At 30.2% G+C, this 17,852-nt stretch overlaps 1 protein-coding gene across 1 annotated transcript; it reads left to right on the top strand.

Moving 5' to 3' along the window:
* Positions 1-3,327: 3,327 nt before the first annotated feature.
* Positions 3,328-17,484, top strand: LOC107440251 (small nuclear ribonucleoprotein E). Its single transcript, XM_087153868.1, has 4 exons — positions 3,328-3,680; positions 7,960-8,022; positions 8,100-8,178; positions 17,278-17,484. The coding sequence occupies exons 1-4, from the start codon at positions 3,600-3,602 to the stop codon at positions 17,340-17,342; spliced, it is 288 nt and encodes a 95-aa protein (XP_087009994.1). The 5' UTR covers positions 3,328-3,599; the 3' UTR covers positions 17,343-17,484.
* Positions 17,485-17,852: the final 368 nt, after the last annotated feature.

Here is a 17,852-nt window from a genome sequence, read left to right as displayed (position 1 = left end):
TCTGTTTTCTTCTTGAGACTACTTTTAAATCCCACTTGTCCCACCAAGATCTTAGAAACAGTTTGTCCAATTTCTATTCTGTATTATTGAGATTATAGGTTAGGAAATTTACTGAATTGTGTCATCGGTTTAATTTTTTTAAAACTTTATTGAGATAATCTTCAAAAATTCCTTTATTGTTTTAAAATGGACCTATATACAAAAGCAACCATTATCTTAAAGTTTTATCTGAGAACGTTAAAAGAAAATAATAAATAAAAATAATCAGGGGTCTGTTCAGGGTAAATTTACTACCGATTCTCTTTCCAGCCTCTTAAAATTTTGTATCTGTATCTCCCAATAAGAAAAAGTAGTTTGTGCTTTGACAGATAGTGCAGTGTTGTAAGTCTAAACGGTCGCTTACGCTGTATTATAGCAAGCTTTTTTTCTTCGAGTTTTTTTTTTTTTTTTTAATTAAACAGCAAGGTGCTCCCTCTGTAAACATCACACGGGAAGTTGAAATTTGAACATTATTCTAAACATTCAAACATTGTTTTAAATTTATTCAAACAGACCTTTATTTTTTTTATGAAAATTTTTTCTCTGAAACTTGTTTTTATATGACCCTGTGGGAAATGTTCTCATAAAGAAAATAACTTTCAGTGCAAGTACTGCTAAATGAATGTTTTTTTTTTTTAAATTCAAGTTGAAATTTAACTGTTGACAATGAATTTTTAAATTTGGATACAATTTTTAAGCCCAAAATTTTACAATAGCAAAATTGTTTTTGAATATATGACAAAAAATATATAAAAATTTACCATTCATAAATGATTTTTATTTCTAGTGACAATTTTTGAAAATATCTTCTTACTTTACCATATTTTTGTGTTGATTTTTTAATATAGTTTTTAATTTTCACAAATTATATCTAAATTTTCATGAAATAGGTACCTCTCATAAAAACCTTGACAGACCCCTGATAATAATAAAACATTTAATGTAGTAATTAACTAAGTACTCCTCTCAAACCATAAAGGCAGCATCTCATTAGCTCAAAAACTGTATAATGTTTGTGTTTATACACTGTACAGATAATTTATTTAAACGAGTTGTATAGCTTGTAAAATTTTTTATGAATACCTGTAGAATGACATCTTTAAAGAAATGTGGAATATCATACCCATCATTTTCCAAAAACTAACAGTTTTTTAAAAGAAAAAGGAAATTTATTTGGTGAAGCTTTCATACTTTGCTTATAGGGATTATGAAATAAAAACATAAATAAGAGCGTTAGTTATTAATGAATAAGAGTTTTTACAAAAATAGTAACAACTTCTCCCTTTTAAGGTACATAGCTTAATATGAAATTTTCTCAATACAGTCATATGGGGCCATATCCAAAAGTTCATGGGATCGATCCCAGCCAGTCGAAGGCTCCCCGTGTAGTAAATTAATCGTTAAATTTTTTGAGCCGCAAATTCCTCCATGTTCCCATAACAAATCAATACCTCTGGTGGATCAAGGAGTTTTCTTGTCTTCTGAATTGGTTCAAAATTACAAGGCTACGGACTTGAGCATTGGTAGTCGTAAACCCAAAATTGGGTCAGCTGTTTAATGACGGATATAAAATAAAATACAGTCATATGATGAAATGTAATTTTTCAGTTGTACTGATTTTCCAGGATTCATATTTCTTGTGTGGATAGCTCAGTTTTCTTAAATCTTTCATGAACCTGCAAACGATATTTAAATATCTGTGTTAGATATAAACTCACCCATCTTTTAAAAATACATTTGTGCAATGCACCAAATAAAAATAAAAAACGGACCACCCTTAAAAACTTTGATCTAATCTTTACGTTCCATGACTCAATCTTAATGGGTCAAGGGAGTGACCTGAAATATGCTAATTAATAAGTGTAGACGATATTTTAAGTTAGGAAATTAGACACAAAAACTTACTTTTTCTGAATAAACATACCTTTACTTTAACGGATTCAAATTTTAGACCTCCAAAATATAGGGGATAGCCTCAATCTGTGAAAAATAATCCCAGTAATTTGGTCAGGAGAACGATCCTTAGGTTTAGACCCCTTAATGTTAATTTTACTTTTTGCGTATTTCGTTACATCTCAAGAACTTTTTAATTTAATTGAAAAAATTTTGCACACAGTTATAAAATTCGTTTATCCAAAGAAAATTCTATGCAAAAAGGAATTTTTGGTAAATAATTGGTACTTTTTTATTTTATTAATTAATGGTTGAAAAAATTTGAATTGTAGGGTATAATATTCTTTACACCATTTTAAGGTATTTTTTTAAGTGCATTAGTTTTGCATGAGTTTTAAGTGCACTGACATTTTTTTTAATCCAATAAATGTCCCGCAGTGGACTGATCGTTAAGACATGGTTCCCAGCAGATCACCGAAGTCAAGCATCACTGGCTGCGGTCAGTGTGCGGGTAGGTGACCACTTGGAGTAGTCTGCGTAGGGACCGAGGGTGTGTGGTATTGGTCCTCGATGAACTGTTCTACCGTAAAGTGCTCGACTTCACGTGCAGGTCGTTGGGCTACCGAAGTAGGGGTGCCACCCCCTCTGCAAAGGATCAAAATTGTGATGGCTTGTTCTCGGATCATCCTCACGGATGTTTCCCAGACCGTCGCCAATAGCCCATGGTGCAGCTCTAGTGCGACGTAAATTAACTACTACTACTCTAATAAACTTTATTTTTTATTCTTTAGTTTATGGATGGGTGGTCTAATGTAAACAATAACAAACGTCCTTAAACCGGAAGAAATTTAGAAAATTTCCGGTGTATCCCTCCGCTTATGTTATGACTACGAGGCGATGTGTGAACAAGCCTAATATTCTATGCAGTTTTGTTATTGTAATTTGGATTCAAATCTGAATTGTACCATTCATAAGAGCTTTCAGAAATGTATTGATTCTCAGAGGTCGTACGGTCAAAAAAATTTTTGGAAAGTTAACATCTGATTGTGAATAATTCTTAAGGTTTGCCATGTTTTGCATTTTATCCCTTATTTGGCTACATTTGAATAAAATGTCGCCAAAAATATCTTTAAATATATATTTTTAAGTTAGCCTAATTAGAAAATATTCTAATGATTATAATATTCATATGATAATGCTGAAGTTTAAAGGCTGAAAGAAAGAACTCGGTACATGTGAAATACTGTGAAAGATATGATGCAATAATATGATGGCGCGTTTCTTCAATCTGCGGCGCAAAAATATATCGGAAGCAGTTACCCGGAAATCTTGAAAGAGCAATTTTACCACTAGCGCCACCACCCTTAGCTTTACACGATCACCCATCCATTTCTTACCGATGATGACGCCATCTTCCCAGTCATCACCTCTCTCTCATAGTTTTCTATGCAAGTTCAAAGCATGGTTTCACTCCAGAAATTAGGTTGGTCTAAGACGCTCATACTGCTCGTTTCTGCCCGTTTTATAATAGACGTTACCGGTTAGAAGCCGCTAGATTCCCCATTTTAGTATTTTTCCTGCTATTGTTCTTTCCTCGTGAAACTTAATCGTAACGTAATTTTTAATAACATTATCAATTTGTAGTGTATACTATCAAATTTGGAACAATGTCGTCAACCTACAAGCCTCAGAAAGTTCAGAAAGTGATGGTACAACCCATCAATCTCATCTTCAGATTTTTGCAGAACGTAAGTAGTCCTAGTGTGTATTGAATAGTTTGAGTTGAAATTTCTAATATATGTCTGTATATTAATCTTCGTATTTGTTTAATGCAAATTTTTTTTCTTGGTATTTTTGCTGTTCAGCTTTAGTTTGAGTTATTGAGTTACGTTCTTCATAAGAAGGTTTCATATTTTTTTGTGTTCTTTTCTTAAAATTTTAATAGCAGTTGAATATATTTATAAAGGTTTTTTCGAAATAAGAAGTAGGAGGATTTTCAACTATGGAAGGACTATCTCTGAACTCTGGGTTAATTTTTGAATATGCCTTTAAGGCTTTTGTCAAAGGAAAATAATTCTTATATATATCAGCATTTTTGTTTTAACTCATACCATATGTTTTGAAATATCTATTTAAAAAAATAACTTGCTTGAATGAGCTAGGTTTTTTCTCTCAGTAAGAATTGTATCCTCGTATTACTCTTCAAAATAGCTTTATGTGTGATTTTTAGGTTTTTTCACTTATTCTGTCAGAAAGCAAAAGTGTCTTATAAGTTAAATTGGCTATTCCGCATAAAATTGAATGAAAAGTAGTTTTTATTATCATTAAAGGATTTCTAATGTATGATATTGCTATTTATAAAATGAGATATTATATGGAGTAATTCGAAAAGAATAAATTGTTAAAGAAGTTGACACTGTATTCTTATATCCTGACTTTTAAAAGAAGCTCAATTTCGGGGATAGGGAAAATTTCCGTATTGTGATTTGTTTCAGAATAATTGCCAAGCCTTAACAACTTCCTGGCAGTGGCCTGAAAGAAATTAAAACTATCACAGTAGGGGACTAAATTTAAGGGTTTAATTCACAGCCATCCCTTTGCAAACCTGTATGTGGTTTATTTTTTATATTAAATTAGATGTTTAAACTCAAATTTGCATTTGTAGTTGCTGCTACAGATCACATTACGGACACATCCCATAGTGATATTTTCGTATCGTGAATTGTCACAACAACTAGAGTTGCTAAAAGTTTTTAAACTTAAGAATTTAAAAAATAAGATTTAGAGGTTTGCTTGTGGGATGCTCCAAGGACCCATAGCAGAGCTCATTCTAGGCAGGGTAAAGACATTGCAGCAGCCTGCTGCCCTTTTAGTCTGAAGAATCCACCCTGCTGCCCCTGAAGTTAATTAGTGCCCTGATGTAATAGACTTGATACCCTTTTTGCCCTTTCTTTCCTCAACTCTTCTTTATTTCCCCCCAAGAACTCCATAATGGATTTTTTAAACTTTTGTTATTTTCAACTGTTTTTATTTAGTTTGTCGTTGCTGTCAATGATTTATAGGGAAAATAGCCATCACACCTTGTTGCACTTGTCTTTGAAAGTTTGCAGTTACTTCCACTATCATTGAATCATATTTATTATTAATCATTTTGATTATTAAATCATAACTACAGACACTTAAAAAATACATTTATTATTTTATTAATATATGCATGCATTTTAAATAAATTACTAAGCTAATTAACTCAATATATATGTTAATTTATTAATAAAAATTAGTAATTAATATGATTGCTTTGCTAAATAGAAAAATTCTTTTACTAATTTACAGTGCTTTTTAATAGAACGTGTAAAGCCCATAGAAAGAAATTATTGCCTTTTTAGAATAATAATGCCCCTTTTTTAAACTTTTGCCCCCTGCCCTTTTTTCTGGCTAGAATAAGCTCTAGTTTTATAAATAGGGTGGAACACTATTCTTTATTAAGAACAGGGCTGATATACTATGCTGATCTGTAACCTCTGAACTTTCATTCACACCAGCAATCTATATGAAGGTATTTGACTTGCTGTTACATGTTTTAACCCCCTCTTTTTTCCCCCCAAGTTATGTATTTTCTTTATTCTACTTTTATTTTTATATAAATTAACTTTCTAATCTTAAATTATCTAATAGTGTTCTCAATACAAATGTAAAAAAAAAAAAAAAAAATGCACATTACCTTCATGACTTCCTGAATTGCCTTCTTAGTTGATTGTGCATATTTTTGTTTTGCTTTCAGTATTAAGCTTTCGATAGCTTCTTTGTCATACTTTCGTTTTCAATAACAGAAATAATATTATTTCTGAACTTGAACCTGCAGAGTTTCAAATTAAAAAAAAAAGACTGTAGTTTTTGTAGACTATGCTTGATATAGAAGAAAAGGAAGAGGAGAAGGAAAATTTCGTGATTTTTGTATTTTTATTTGAAAAGAATACAGTAGAGCGTCGATTATCCGAACGTCCAATTATCCAAATTGTGTCTGAATTCGTTTTTTTTTTTTTTAAAGTTTGGAATATTTTTTAACCTATTGAAAATTTTTCTAAATTGAGAAGAATAAATAATACCCCCCACATCTGAAGACCATATTTAATTTACAACCTTTTTAGCAGTTTTCTTATAGTAGCCGTACATACATGTATTGTGATGCAGTTAAACCTACATACCCCTTTAGCCCTTTACAACAGAAAATTATCTTCCAAGAATGCAAGCTTCATTTTGATAGTCTACAATGGTTGGAATGCAGAAGGAGTTTATGAATTGATAAGTTCTATAATTGGGCAATTGGTAGTTGTAACATATGGTTAATAATTAGTGAATACGGTGCTTGGAATCTTAAATCTTGGAATAAAATTCTTAACTGAAAAACAAACGAAACTGAAGTTTCTGAACCAGTAGATCTTTCGGATGAAAATGGCGAAATTGTGAATGAAAATCGGAACTCTGCATACGAAGTGAAAGAAGTAGGTGATCAAGTTCAAGATAATGGACCTTCTCATATAGAAGCAGTCAATCCATTAGATTTCGCAATGAATTGGCTAGAACGTCAAAATAGTGTTGATCCAGTTCAGTTGATTTATTTAAAAAGAATGAGGGATAAATGGTTGCTGAAAAAAAACTAGGCTTTGAACTGATATCTTTGCTGGATTTCTTTTGCAATGGAAAATAATGAAAAATGTTTTAAAATCAGTAATTGACAAAAAAATTATAAAAAACTGAAATATGATAAAAATAATTCAAAATGAAAAAAAGGAAGTTTAAGAAAATTTAATTAAAAATATTTAAAAATTGAAAAAGGAAAAAATTTTTAAACACGCCAGAGCTGTTTTAGATAGTACTGCCAGTCCTAAGCCTACAAAATGTGTGAAGGGAAGTTAATTCATAAATAATAATCATTTACACTAGATTTTAAACAACTTTCCAATTATCCGAACCATGTTCGGTCCTGAGCAGTTCGGGTAATCGGCGCTCTACCATATTGAAGTAAATTCGCTTCTGCAGAATTGTTTGAAATCGAGAAATTTTTGAGAGGTCCCTATGACTTCTTATCCCGATGCCTCTGTTGTCAAAATGATTTGTTTGCCGTCATTACAAGGCTATTAATGCTTGTTCTCAAAATGTAATTGAAGACCAAATTGTGGATATTTATATTCAATTTTTATCTTTTTTTGAAATTCAACACTTTGCTCTTTTGCCTATTGAATTACATCATAATTTTTATTTTTTTAAACGTGTGTTTGTATTATTCAACAGCCACTTTTGCTAAATAGCGTATGTCCAAAGAAAAAGGAGCAAAACTGAAATAAAATAATATTGTGAGTGTCAAGACATGTTTTAACTCCAAAATAAATCATCTCTCTTACAACCAGAGTACATAGCATTTTTTAAAAGTGCTTATTTTTTATTTCCTCTTTTGAGAGCCCTTAAAGATACTTTATACATATAGGCTGTAAGAAGTGCTTAATTTTGTCCTTTTTAATAATGGGTGTTTAAATAATATTAGGTATATAGAACTGTAAAGTTGACTTCATGTAGCAGTTGTTATAATAGATCACACAAATGGAAGGTGGTACTTACGAGTTGAGTGTATGTTGTTTAAAAAAGCAATGTAGTTCCTATATTTAGAAAAAACACCCTTTCATAGCTGTCTTTTCATTTGTTTCTTATTCTTCGTTTTTGTTGCAAGCCAAGCGTTCTGTACATACAAGTGTTTGTATATTATTAAATTGTTCACAAGGTAAGTGCTTTATAACGATTTTTATTATAATATTTTGAATTTTTTTTACCTTTCAAACCACATGTTTACTGACATTTCACTATTTATGTTTATTATTATTGGAATAAAATTGACTTACCCAAACATAAATTTAATGAAATTTGTAGCTGTGTACACAAAATAAGAAAAATAATAATTTTGTATTACATTTTTTTCAGTTGATAGAATATAATTATTCATGCACTAATCATTAATGATATTTTTATTTTTAGAAAAGCCGTATTCAGGTTTGGCTGTATGAAAATGTAAATTCTCGCATAGAGGGATGCATCATTGTGAGTAGATTTCTACTGTAATAAGTGTTTATTTTCTGAAAAAAAGTTTTTGTAATTAATTCGTGCATTAATTTCAGGGTTTTGATGAATACATGAATTTAGTGCTTGACGAGGCTGAAGAGGTGCAGTTGAAAACCAATGAAAGAAAGGCTTTAGGTGACTTTTCTATTTATTATAATAAATTTTGCCATGCTTAATGGGAAAACTTGGCATTCTCAAAGAAATTTATTTTTGCTCTTTAATGTCTCGGAAAATTAAATTTTTTATAGAAGGTTGGAAAGTGAGTTTTGCTATTAGTTATTGAGATTTAAATTATATAATTCTGAAGATTGTTCCTTACAAAAATCCCGCATTCAATGAATGTTTTACTAAATCTTCATTTTGTGTTGTGATGTTTCTTTCTTAAAAGGTTTTTTTCCCCCTGCTTTTTAGACCAATTTACCGACAACTATAATGACGATAAAATCTTGTTGAATACCTAGAAAAGGATGACCTTTTTGTCGTGCGACTTAAAATTTTTCCAATGTCAGAAATTTTTTTTCTCTGTTAAACCCTTTCCTAGTCAAATGTGTAATTTTTGTATACAATTATTTTGAGTGAGGATTTTGATGATCGGCATTACATATACTCAAGAGTTAAATTTTTTCGTGTAATAATATGTGTTATAGTATGTTTTTTTTTATTGTTCTGTGAATTTTTCTTTTCGAGAGCTAGTAATACAGTTATCAACTCTATTGATTCTTCTATTGTCTATTAATTTTTTACATTGTACAGTATCTGTATTTTAGTGTTATCGCTGAATTATACATTGTTTATTTTCAGCAGTCTCCCATCTTCATTGTTACTAATTATTTTCCTAATTCATGCCTTTGTGTTTACTTTTCTTATTAGTTCTTCCAATGAATTCTTAATTTTTGCCCACGAATTCTGGTTAAGCATGCTTGTTTCTATGTTTAAAATCCAAATCCATCTGTTCAAATAATTGGTATTTATTTTTCAGTTATCTATAGATTTTATTATTTTAATTCCAGTAAACAAATATGCACTGCAATATTTTCAAATCCAAATCAAGAACCGGATTAGTTTGAGTGCTGTTTATTTCTCAAATGATGTAACCTAGATTATTTTTTTCATATTACTATATTCATGGCTGTTAAACTATCTAGAAAAGTCATGGAAATCGAAAATTGTTCAAAAAATTGCTAAACTGTAAAGGAATTTAGCATTTCCAAGCCAAAACCTGAAAAGTTAGGGAGGGCCTAATATGCGATCCTAGTACCGACATTTTTTGGCAGGTAGTAAAATTTCACTTAATTGTGCTATGCCATGGTTTTGTAACTTCAGGGGTCTGTCTGGGTTTTTCTGAGAGGTACCTATTTTGTGAAAATTTAGACATAATTTGTAAAAAATTAAAAATTATTAAAAAATCAACACGAAAATATGGATTTATCGTTTCTTAAGGGATACAAAAATAAAATTTTAAGAAAAAGTATTTTACTACCGTTAAACGGTTGTAAATTCAGCCTGGACAGACCCCTGAACTTAAGTAACTGGAATATAGGTATTAGTTGCTGCACTCCATACCGGGTAGAGAACTGGGTGGGCAGGCTTCAGATTTATTGTAATTTACTTTGCTTGTTATGCAAATACTATAATATGTTTGCAATACTATAATAACCTGTGAAAATGGAAATTATTTTTCTGTAAATCCGTTCACCTGGAAATTCATGAATTTCAGTATTGAAAAAAATTTGTCACGATTTTTTAAAAAAAAGTCCTGGATTTTGGTTGTTGCAAAATTTTATTTTTGAAACGGGATTCCCCAGCCCCCTCCCCTTTTCATGGTGTTCTGAAAATCTGAATTTGTAACAAAATCCCCACTCAGTCATATTTTATTAAAATATAAAATGTTTTTCTTATGTTCTTTCAAAAAATGAAAGAAAAAATATCATTTCCATAGTGAAGTATATTTTAAACTTCTGTGATTTCAGAATTATTATTATTTCTGATTTATTATTTTATCAGTTAAAAATTCTAGCTGAAGCAGATTTTTTTAATTCTGAAATGAGACCAGAAAAATCAGTGTATTTCTTTCCTTTCTGATCAACAAGAAAAGTTTTTTTAGATTATAATTCTTCAGAAAAAAAAATTATTTGCTCAGTTATTATTTTTTCAGCTATTTTATTGCTTCAACTCTTTCTTTCCTGTATTTTTTTAATTTAAAATCAATAAATATGAAGATGCAGAGTATAACAAATTTGGTTTTACCTATCTTTTCAATTAATGTTATTATAATGCTTTTTAAATTTATTATTCTGTTTTTGTCGGCGAAAATAGTTACTTCGTTAAGTCATGAAAAATTCTTGGAATTAATCATGGAAAGTCCTGAATTTGAAAATCTAAAATGTAGCAGATACCCTGTATTAAGATCTCGTGGAGCTTAGGACTTCTTGCTGTTCCGCTTGGAAGTTATAAAGCAATACTATAATAACCTGTGAAAATGGAAATTATTTTTCTGTAAATTTCTAAATTACAGGGATGAGATTTTTCCGCTTTTTCACTTTTATCTCTTGTATTTCAGCTTTTTTATCAAAAATTCAGATTTTTCTAAAAATTTCACTTTTTTTAATAAGTATTCCGCTTTTTCTGAAAATTCACCGATTTTCAAAGAGTAACAGAAAATTCAAACTACATAGCTACCAATCCTTTCTCATTTTTACTTATTTTAGCTATTTTCTCCCCTTTAACTCGCAGCAGATAAGATTTTCCGAATTTTTTACCCGCCCTCCAGATAGATCCGATTTTTGTGACAAGCCCTTTAGGGGTCCCAAGCCTGGAATCTGCTAATATCTCGATTCTTAATCACACGCTTTTAATATCAAACATGGCTTTTCATATTTGCGTGTTGCGATTCTTATTCACTCGATTTGAATATTGTACGCTGCGATTCTTATTTACGCGATTTAAAAATCCGATATTGTGATTCGTATTCACGCAAGTTTAAAATTCAAGGTCTTGATTTGCTCGTGCGGTTTATAATATCAAACATTGATTTTCGTATTTATACGTGATTTTAAAAAGAGCCGTTGGGATTCGCATTCTAAAAATTATGCATCATAATTCTTATTTATGCAATCTAAAAATTACGCATCATGATTCGTATTTACGCGATCTAAAAATTATGAATCGTGATTTGTATTTACGCTTTTTAAAAATTCTATATCCCAGTTTGTATTTTCTCATTTTCAAAATCGTATATCTAGTTTCATATCCATGTGAGTTCAAAATCCATAATTGTTATTCATATTCACGCAATTTTAAGATCAACTATCGCGATTCTAGTAAGAAATAAATTTTTTTTAATTAGTTACTATAAAGGTGACTGTTTTTCTAACGACGATTATTAGTATATGTAAGTGTTACAACATCAGAGAACCTGGAAGGGAATATATTCAAAACTTACATTCTGTGCTTGCAAAGAAGAAAAAATAGGATTTGTCACAAGATGTTTGAAGATGGACTAACGACTAAATATAGCAAACATAAAAGATATAGCAAACAAAAGCAATCACTTAAAAAGGGATTTAATTTAATTATTTTTTTTTTGGAAAAAAGAGTTAATTAACTCATGATCAAAATTTTATTTATAATTGTTGTTATTTATACTATAAAATGCAAAATTCTTATCAAATAAAAAGCAATTATCTAAACAGTTGGATAGTCATGTAATTTTTCAAACTAAAATAGCAATTTTTGTATGTTAAGGAGTTACTATATATTTCTACTTCACTGTTATTGATATGTTTCAAAGGCTCTAGTTAGATTAGACTATAATATGAACATAATAATTCGGTCCATTGTTAAAGTTTTTTTTCCCAATATAATTTAAAAAGTAATATTACTGACATATTTGTTATAAATCACATAACAGCATTTGTTAAAAGAAATGAAATATTAATGTATATTCTCAGTAGTTTTAATTTGCTAAACCAGGTAGTTTTTTAAGTAATAATTTTCTCTTATGTGAACTGAGGAAAAATATAATTTCCAGCTTTATTTTTTCAATTGATAATTTTTATTTTCACTAAATGTTAAGTATCAATGTAATCATTTATATAATGATAGATTAGTACACAATTATATGTCAACACATTATTTATTACCTTAAACTGTCTGGAATTTATTATTAAAGGGTTGCGCTTGCGTAAAATTTACTATCGTGTAAATTCAGCTTTTTTGCCTTTTGGCTAATCTCATCCCTGAAATTAGTAAAGGGCGTTAAGTTATTATGATGGTAACAAAAGAATCTTCTGCGAGATTTTAGTTCAGACTTGCCAACCTTCCGGATTTAGGCCGGAATCTCTGGCTTTTTCTTTATTTTAAACACTTCCGGATTTTATGCAAAAATCTCCGTTTTTGTTTTTTTAAGAACCCCCGCTAAAATACGAAATAGAAAAAAAAAATATTGGGGACGGAGCATTCCTCGCGACTTTTGGCATTTTGCCGAACTTTCGAGGACGAAGAAATCGCGTCATTAATTACGTTTCCTACGAGGGAGAAACTTAAGATTGTGGTTGGTGCAGCGTATCCAGTTCGACTAGAGCGCAAGCAAATGATCCTTCACTAACCACATGACTTGCAGCTGTCTGGGGGGTGCACATGACGCGTCTTATCGAAGAAAAAATGCTTCTACTCGAATCGAGTAGCAATTCTTTGTGCTTATAATTTAATACCGCTCATTTTTCAAATAATTAGTTTTTTAAGTGGCATTGTTCATTACGAAAATGTCGGCGAAAAAAGCGAACACCATTTAGTAAGAGCTGCACTGAACAATTTCCATTCATTCAATCCTCAAGAAACGGCGAAAGTTATGCGTTTTGTTCCACGTGTGCATGTGACTTCTCGATTTTGCATCGTGGTGGGATAGGTGATATTTTGAAACATATTCAAACAGATAAACATCAACGTAACTCAAATATTCTTTTGAGTAACAAAAAAAATTGATCTTAAAATTAACGATGACCAAAGTGTTATCTGTGCCGATGACATCGTATCTCACTGAGCAGAACATCGCCATCAATGCCTCTGATCATGCTGGACCGTTATTTAGAGGTATGTTTCCTGCAGGGTTGGGTTTTTGACGTCAAAAAGTGGTTTTTGACATGACAAGGGTATAATACTGGTTTAAACCGTCAAAAACCCGTCAAAAATGTCAAAAACTAAAGTTTGCCAAAAAAATATATAAACTTCAAAACTACCAACAGTTGCCATGCATTATATTGAAATTTAATTATACTATAGGTAATCAGCAGGTTTTAAAATATTTTTTAATTAAAATTAAGGTAAAATAACAGATTTAAAATCTCAGAAATTTATATTCAAATGCATGTGCAGAAAAATTTTGCACAAAATTTTTTTAAATATTTATATTTTGAAAAAAAAATTTCTTTTTTGATACTTAAGAAAATTAAAAGTTTATTACTATGCATTTTTGACATATAACTAATATTTATAAGGAACTTACAAGTTATGTTGTATAAATACAAACTTGATACAAGTGTATGAAAAAATTTTTTAATGTTATACCGAATATCTTTATTATCCAGATTGTTAATTTGAATTTAAAAGTAGTTATATTTGTGAATAATGATAAATATAATTCATATTGTTTATTATATTTATTTATAATTATTACACTTATCATTTTAAAAAATTTTTACCTCTTAATTTTTCCCCCCACTTGTATTAAGAATACAAATAATGCATACAGTCGGACCCCGATTTAACGAATTCATCGGGGCCAAAAATTTTATTCGTTAAATCGGGGTCATTCGTAAAATCGGGGTTCAAAAAAATTTTTTTTTTGTGCATATGTATTATTAAAAATTACTAGTTATAAACGACTATCAAAGATAAGAAAGGAATTTCCTGTTTGACTCATAGCCCACGTGACAAACCCCCGGAAAATGACCTTGCAAGTGTAATATGTCTTATTAACTCTGCCCACCTCCCCAAGACGAATTTTGTTTTTCCCTGTTGCGGTCGTTTCTCTTGTTTGAGACGAATATGCACTTTTTCTATTTTATTCCTCCCAGGAAAGATTTTTTTCCCTTTAGAATTTGCCAATTACAAAAAAAATGCAATATTTTTCTGATCAAAATTAATGAAAAATATTTTTTCCGGATGCTGAAATAATTCGTTAATTCGAGGTTAATTATTCGTTAATTAGGGGCTTTTGACTCTGTTTTTGCTGGGGTTGAAAAAAAATTCGTTAAATCGCGAAATTCGTTAAATAGGGGTTCGTTAAATCGGGGTCCAACTGTATCTTGAAAGCAAGAAGTAATTATTCAACAGCTGAATATTTAGATATTCAACAAAACTATGTATATGGTATTCAGCAAAATGAAATTCACAAGTATTTGGATAAACTAAATTTTCAGCATAGTAAATGAATAGGCTGAATATACTGTAAATCGACACTAACTACTCTGTGTATTTAACAGAAAGCACTTAAATTTGTATTGTCTTATGTTAAAAAGATTATAAAGAAGATTTAAAAGAATATTAAAAAGATTTTTCTTTAAAAGATGTCTAATGTGCAAAACTGCTAATGTTTATCTTTAAAAATGTCTAATTTTTAGTATAATCTATACTATACACTAAATTTGGTTATAAATAAATTTCTTAATAATATCACTGCAGATTTTCAATAACACATGAAAATGAATACATAATATTACAAAAGATGTGAGCTGTCAAAAGTACAAGATTTTGGTTACTAGTATTCAAAATATAAGTGTTTTCAAAATTTAAAATTTATTTTTTCTAGAACATATTTAGAAACACTATCCTTTATAAAAAATATATAAATTTTATGTATTAATTAAATTTCACATATAAATATAGGTTTTTGACATTTTCGACATTTTTGACAGTGAGGTTTTTGACGTGACGGTTTAAACCATGGTTTAAACTGTCAAAAACTGTCACATGTCAAAAACCTGCCAACCCTGGTTTCCTGATAGTGAAATTGCGTGAAAATACAGATGTGCGCATACTAAAACTTCAGCAATAGTGAAAGAGATGACAAAATCAGAGAAGGAAAGTATTGTTGAGATACTTAGGAGACTTTTCAATAGCTACGGATGGCAGTATTAAAACTAACTGCATATTATATCCTATTTGTGGTACCTATTATAATGAAGAGTTATTGCTCATAGATACTTCACTGTTGTGTTCACCAGTGTTATCATCTGAAGGCACTGGAGTCAATATAGCAAATCTGTTATTGACTGCTCTGAGTGAATGTAATATTGATGTCAACAATTGCCTAGCTTTAGGGGCTGACAATGCCCCTGTAATGATTGGTAAGAAATCAGGGGTTGCTGGAATTTTAACAACTGAAATTCCTAATTTATGTGTCATTGGCTGCCCTTGCCATTTGCTCCACCTTGCTGCGGAAAAGGGGGTATCTGTGCTCCCTGTATCCATAGAGGAGTATATAATTGACATTTTCTTTCTTTCTTTTTTAGACAAAAGCTCTAAAAGAAAAGAGAAGTTGAAACAATTTCAAAAATTGCATGACACTGAAGTTAGGAAATTGTTTAAACATGTGTCAATCAGATGGCTCTCTCTAGGCAGATCTTTAAATAGACTTCTAGAGCAATGGGAGCCACTGCTATGCTTCTTCAAAGAACTGAGCACGGAGAATGCAGTGCATTAAAAAATTACAGAAGTTCAAAAAAGAATAATTCTGAGCCTGGTACCTCAAAAGTTTTAGTAGCTACTGGTGCTAAAAAGAGAACCATTAACTGTGAGTTCTCATCCAACTCAAATAAGTTTAAATTGAGCAAGGACTTCAATGATGCACTATCTAATGGTGTTTCATCCAGAGAGGAAAGAATATTCATGTTTTTATCAGATGATTTGTATAAGTCTTATTGCTACTTCTTAGCACAGTGTTTACCTATATTTGAGGAACCGAATGTTTAACTTCAGTCAAGCTCTCCTCAGATAAATGCACTTCACAATCTTTTATTGTCAACTTTAAAAAAATTTTATGGTTCGCTTTTACTTCTTTGCTGGGTGTTAAATATCATTGTAAAGAAAATCAGAAGTTGGATTCAGATTTTATTATAGGACAATCTTCATCTAAAATTGTGAATACTTTATAGTTAGAGTAAAGAAAATAATTTTTCCGATCAGCTAGGACAACAGTTTGTGATTATATGATCCGCAAATTTCCACTCAAAGATGACATACTTATAAATGCTAAAGTGTTCAATTTGAATGAGATTGAAAATGCTTAATTTTCTAATATAGGATTTTTCTGTAACAGATTTCCTGTCTTCACAAAGCTTTTAAATTTTGAAAATTCTGATACTCTCAGTTCTCTTCTCTTCTCTTCAGCTAGAAGATTTGCCAATTGATGTACATGCTGAAAGTAGAATGGATGTTAAGTGGGCAAAAGTGACCAATTGCTCAAACAAAAAATATAATTTAATATGTAAATTTATCCTTTCACTTTTCATATTGCCACATAGCAATGCAAGCTGCAAACGGGTTTTTAGTCTTGTTACAAAGACGCAAGCCCAGTTTTGCTCTCAGTTATCAAGTGAACATTTAGAGAACTTAATTGACTGTAAAGTTAAGCATGAGAGTTTCTTGTTTTGAACAAAAATGTTCTAATACGTTTTTGAAAGAGGCAAAATCTTGCACTTTTAATTCTATTAAACAATAAAGGGTTCTGAATAATGATGCTAAATTAAGTTTTATTAATGGGTTATGTGTTTTAATTCATATTAAATTTATGTTGCAGATTGAACATGATAAACGTTAAAAAATAATTTTAAGCATAATTTTTATGAATGATTATTATTTTATGAATATTTTTTATGATTATTATTTTATGAAATAATGAATAATAATAAAAAAAATTTGATTGGCACCTATAAGTTATCAAATTTGTCTCTATATATTATTCATAATAAAATTTTTATCTCATGCGCTATGCCGCAGTTACAATAAAAAAATGTCCTGTTTTTTATTTTGGCAAGTCTGTTGAATCTTTTTAAACAGAAGATTCATATTCCATATATCGTTTTTCATATAAATTGTCATTTTTATCTCTGATTTAAGTGAAGTCTGTGTATTAGGAAGTGTAGTAAGTTGCTTTTTAGCAAATAATTCTTTAGTTACTGTGTTATGTATCACTGTTTGTTTAGTCTTTTTAATGAAATTTTTTTTTTTTTGTAGGTCGCATTCTGCTCAAAGGAGAAAACATTACACTTATCATGATCTGTGCGAACGAAGAAAGTTAAGCTGTCTCTTTGCATCCTCTTTCCTGTCTTGATGTAAATAATCTCATTCTCTAATGTTTTCATGTGAACCTTCTCATAAATTTCCACTCCACAACATTCTTGTGTTTAACTGTTATCAATAAAGCTCTTGGAAAAAAAGTCATCAGGTTTTTAGTTAAATTTTTTTTTAAAGATTTTGTTTAACCAATTGTTACTTTTTAACAGTATTGTAAAGAACCTCTGGGAAGAAATCTGGGATGTTCGGGACATTGCTATCCCGGATGCCTGTATTTTACGGTTTTCTGGATCGGCCAAAAAATTTCGTTAATTAATGTTTTATCGAACTCAACTTATAATGAAAAAGTGTGTCACATTTGGAAATAAGAACAAAAAAAGGGAGGCTTCTTCTAAATTTAAAAAGAAAAAAAATGGCAGGCATAAATTTATGAATAAAAAGAGTTAATTTATTGAGTGCAAAATTTATTGTGAACGGTTGAAAAGTTAAGATCCCTTCGGACACACTAAAGAAAA

The sequence above is a fragment of the Parasteatoda tepidariorum genome, chromosome 10 (genome assembly GCF_982258835.1).
Source record: "Parasteatoda tepidariorum strain Cologne lab strain chromosome 10, Ptep-v5.0, whole genome shotgun sequence".
Classification (NCBI taxonomy): domain Eukaryota; kingdom Metazoa; phylum Arthropoda; class Arachnida; order Araneae; family Theridiidae; genus Parasteatoda; species Parasteatoda tepidariorum.
Note: the sequence above shows the minus strand (reverse complement) of the source record. Positions and strands in the feature narration are given on the sequence as shown.